Source organism: Pinus tabuliformis, chromosome 2_2 (genome assembly GCF_031772625.1).
Source record: "Pinus tabuliformis cultivar Carrire ecotype Pingquan chromosome 2_2, CPIR1, whole genome shotgun sequence".
Lineage (NCBI taxonomy): Eukaryota > Viridiplantae > Streptophyta > Pinopsida > Pinales > Pinaceae > Pinus > Pinus tabuliformis.
In genome coordinates, this window is record NC_142300.1 from 36,987,586 (window position 1) to 36,991,887 (window position 4,302).

Here is a 4,302-nt window from a genome sequence, read left to right on the forward strand (position 1 = left end):
GGGTCCTTCAATGATTCCATTGTGATTACGGAAGACTTTCCACTATAAAAAAAATGGTCCTTCAATGACTCTATTGTGAATACAGAGGAATTTCCACCATATGACAAAAAAGAGCAATTATGGAAATTACGATTGAACAAAGCCTTCCTACTCTTACTACCTAAATCTATCCCATTTTCTTTCTTTTTATACGTATTTATACATATAACTAATAAACATACACTTTCCTTTTTACATCTTACTAACAAATAAACACTCTATCATGAATACTCAACATGAGTTTTATGAACCACATAAAACCTGATTTAGGTGGCAAGCCTTCTATTGGATCGATGTAATTTCGTGTGCCATTTTGTAAATAATATCAAATACAAATTCCAACGTATTTAAAAGAAATACTATTTTGTGATAAAGTTTTGCTTTAGTTCTAACAATGCTATTATTATTAAAAATGGAAAATTTACAATGGAGCAATTTTAACCAGCCACCTCGAAAAAATGGAAGATAAATTTCAAAAAAGGCCTTTTGAAAGCAACATAAATTACAATATGAGTTCACCATATTGGGATGAAAGTGGCCAGAGGTGAGGCGGTTTAAGTGTTGCTTAAGAAGCTCCTTGGACTCGACGGTTGGTGTGAAAGCTGTTACAAATTACAGGCTCTTTAATAGTAATTAGATTTGACAATACAAGTGGCAGTAATCCGGGACAGCGAAAGCAGCGGTGAAATAATTATCCCGTGGCGTGTAAGAAGTTCCATCGAAATGCCATGAAATATGCGTGAAGTATAGATTCCATTCTTGCCGAGAAGATTACATTACTTTTCTGTATTCAGCTCGAAGATTCTGACGCCATGGTGAACGGGCTCTGTTTATTGTTCCTTTCACGGTTCCAATCCTTTCTTGTTTCTGATTTTGAAATATCAGGTGTTCCATTGCGAGTGGGAGTCGCATATTTTCTTAGCCAAAGCACAAAGAGCTTCCATATTTTGTCAGCCCTGTAGAGATATCTTTCTGTGAAGCGCTAAATGGAAATGGCTGCTACTAAAAAACAGCCCGGAATACTTATTTTGCTTGTATGTGCAATTGTATTTATCAGTACTGCAAACGCGATTCGATCCCTCGCTGCAGGTTTTCTCACTCATTCATTCCATTTGTTTCAACATACTTTTCTGTGTTTTGTTGTTTGTAATATCCCCAATCCGAAGTTATCACACCAAACATTTTAAAATAGGTGGTTCTTATTTATCATTTCTGCAAATGTTTAGTTATTTATGAATTTAAAACCATATCTATTTAGAAATTGTTGTCAATTAGCAATATTTATTGGTCCAGCAGCACCATTAGTTCATATATTTTGATTGAATCCTAACAATTGTAGATTTTATATAGTTACTACCTTAGAGCCTGAGCAAACTGCAATAACCTAAGACACTCCTGTAAAAATAATCACTGTGCTCGTGGATTCCTTCTGCTATTATTGAGAAGAATCATTGTATGGGGACTGTCTTTGCATTAGGGAAAATTAAGCAGGTTTACTCTTCTGGTTGCAGATAAGAATCATATCTTGAAAGAGTTGTATTTCTTGTATTTGTGGACTCCTGTTATTATTGAGAAGAATCATTGTTATGGGGTTTGTCTTTGCATTAGGGAAAGTTAAGCAGGTTTACTCTTCTGGTTGCAGAAAAAAATCATATCTTGACAGAAAAATCAACGGACCAGAATGTAAGTGCAAGGATCCTACTTCTAAGATTTCCTCATATTGATGATTATTTTTCAATGTCAGCTTTAACTGGACACATTCTTTTCACCATGATATAAATTTTGCAGTTACCCACAGGCAGTCCTAAGACAGAGCAGCATGCAGATCAAGGTCAACAGATGAATGATTTTGAGGATATCTGCAACAACGTTGATGAGGAAGAAGAATGCTTGATGAGGCGCACACTGGCTGCTCATGTGGATTACATCTACACTCAGGAACACAAACCCTGAGGATTAAATAACACTAACCTGTATCCCTGACTCCCTCCACTTCTGTGATTCCTTTAAACAATACTTGCAGTTTGGATAGAGCAATAAGGTATTGGGGCAGTTCAGTATGTGAAAGCTACAAAAAGAACCCTCTAATTACCTTTTTCATGTTCAGATATTGGGATTGTAATTTATGTAACATGTGTGTAATATGGGTAGACCAGTACAGATATCACAGAGCCTTCCATTTCACTCTGTGCGTTGTGAGTTTTGCGAACTTCGCCAGGCCGAAGCGGTTGGTTGTTTTTTATTACGCTCAAAAATAAGATTATGTTAGAAGCAGTGGCATATTGATAAATTTAAGATTGTTTTTCTGGTTTTTCAAGTTGTTTGTGATTTTCTAGGTTGATTTTCTAAGTTTGACCAAATTTAACCTGACCTGTGACTTGAGGAGTTGAACTGTGACTTGAGGAGAGTTATTATCAAGTTATTTTTCTTCTTTGTCAAAACCCAGGGTCTCCCAGGGCATAGACCAGAGCCACACCAGCCCGTAACTATACTAATTAATTTCAAAGGCACAATCACCGTATCTCCTACCATAACCCAAGGCACAGCCACCAACTGATTTGATCCTCAGTCACCTTTCTGACAGATAAGCCCCACTATACTAGTAAAACCTGACAAATATACTTAAAATTATTATTGTGATCCAATTGCTTAATTTTGCAAACTCATTTCATTTTGCCGTGCTTGAATCCCATTTTTCTGAGTTTGGGAAAGATTTTACGGATGGCTGAAGGATGATACTTCAATTTTGCAAGGCCCCACTTTATTGGTGAAAGACATGATATACCTAAATTAAATAGATATTTTATATTCTATCATAGAGGTGATGAGTATTTTCTTAAAATATTTCATGGAATAAATAGATATTTTATATTTTAATGAAAATTTCTTGAACAGGATTATGTACCCCTGAAAATTACTCTAAGGCTGATTTAAGCTTTAAAGTCGACACTTTACCAATTTAAAGTGAAACTAAAATAAGTGAGCATAAGAATCGTATATAATAGAAATTCAGAATTGGATAAACCTAATATAACAAACTGTTTTATTCTCTGAAAGAGACAGAGACGGAAAAAACATCAATCTCACAGGACCGATATGTGAGATAGATTTATCTTGAGATATGTGAGAATTTGAAGGGTGGAATTTGGATCAAATTCCTCCTACCAGGTTAAGTATGATGACCCAGAAATTCGGATATGTTAGGTAGATTTAGGTTGAGATATGTCAAAATTTTATGGAATATATATCAAATTCACTCTTACCACGTCAAATGTGAATTGGAAAAATGAAATGAGAGTGAAGAGAAAAATGAAATAGGAGTGAAGAGAAAGTAAAGGATATTTTTTTTAAAGTGATTATATTAAAAAAATTAAATATAAAATAATATTTCAAATAAATATATAATATTATTAAAAATAAATAAATAAATTAAAACATATTTTGATGTAGGAGGAAACTGCCTAAAAGTAATTTCCCTGATTTTTATAATAACCATACGTGAACCTGTGGGTTATAGCCCACTTATACAAATCGGAAGCGTTTACGTTGGTGGGTTTTAACAAAAACCCGACCAATCACCAAACAACGCTTTAACACATAATCTGCCAACAAACGTCGGCCCCACCTGAATGTACAAGACCAGACCTCAAATAAAATAAACCCACGTCCACAAACTTCTCGGGTCTACTTTTGAATTTAAACTTTGATCACTTTATGGCCTGATATCCATTGGATATACGCGGTCATCAAATCTACAACTTGTGGGACCTCAATTTGCACACAGGTTAAAAACAGGCCTAACCCCCGTCGTTGACTGTGACCTAAAAGTTTGAAATTGAGATTGACGGCTAGGAGTGAGTGCGGGTCTCCAACCATGATCAAGAATTTCCGCGCTCTCCTACCTCCGCGGTTGTTGATCATCGTCGATCTAACAGATCTGTCGATCTGACGATCCAGATCTATTCCTCCACCATTTTTCTTCCGCCATTCATATCCATTGATCTAAATGATCTGATGGCTCCCTCTGCGCTTGTTCGCTTATGATGGAATTCACATTTCCACACAGATTAACTCTGCCACACTCTATTTAAACCCTCACACACATATATCGTATTAACGCTGGATCGCCATCGATCCTTATAGTGATCGATGGTCGATCAACAATCTTGCAACATGGAATTTCACTTATTCAACACAGACACAGATTCATCTACCAACCTTACCCAATCAGAGAATCGACATGTCATACATATATGACACTTT

At 35.7% G+C, this 4,302-nt stretch overlaps 1 protein-coding gene across 1 annotated transcript; it reads left to right on the forward strand.

Moving 5' to 3' along the window:
• Window positions 1-774: 774 nt before the first annotated feature.
• Window positions 775-2,356, forward strand: LOC149191389 (phytosulfokines 4-like). The gene is made up of 3 exons (XM_089406230.1): window positions 775-1,128; window positions 1,682-1,722; window positions 1,828-2,356. The coding sequence occupies exons 1-3, from the start codon at window positions 1,026-1,028 to the stop codon at window positions 1,990-1,992; spliced, it is 309 nt and encodes a 102-aa protein (XP_089262356.1). The 5' UTR covers window positions 775-1,025; the 3' UTR covers window positions 1,993-2,356.
• The last annotated feature ends 1,946 nt before the right edge of the window (window positions 2,357-4,302 follow it).

Excerpts from the sequence above, each read along its gene's own strand:
- LOC149191389 (XM_089406230.1), top strand. The coding sequence starts at position 1,026 with ATGGAAATGGCTGCTACTAAAAAACAGCCCGGAATACTTATTTTGCTT. Across the intron at positions 1,129-1,681 it reads GATTCGATCCCTCGCTGCAG|AAAAAAATCATATCTTGACA; the intron begins GTTTTCTCACTC and ends TTCTGGTTGCAG. Across the intron at positions 1,723-1,827 it reads AAAAATCAACGGACCAGAAT|TTACCCACAGGCAGTCCTAA; the intron begins GTAAGTGCAAGG and ends TAAATTTTGCAG.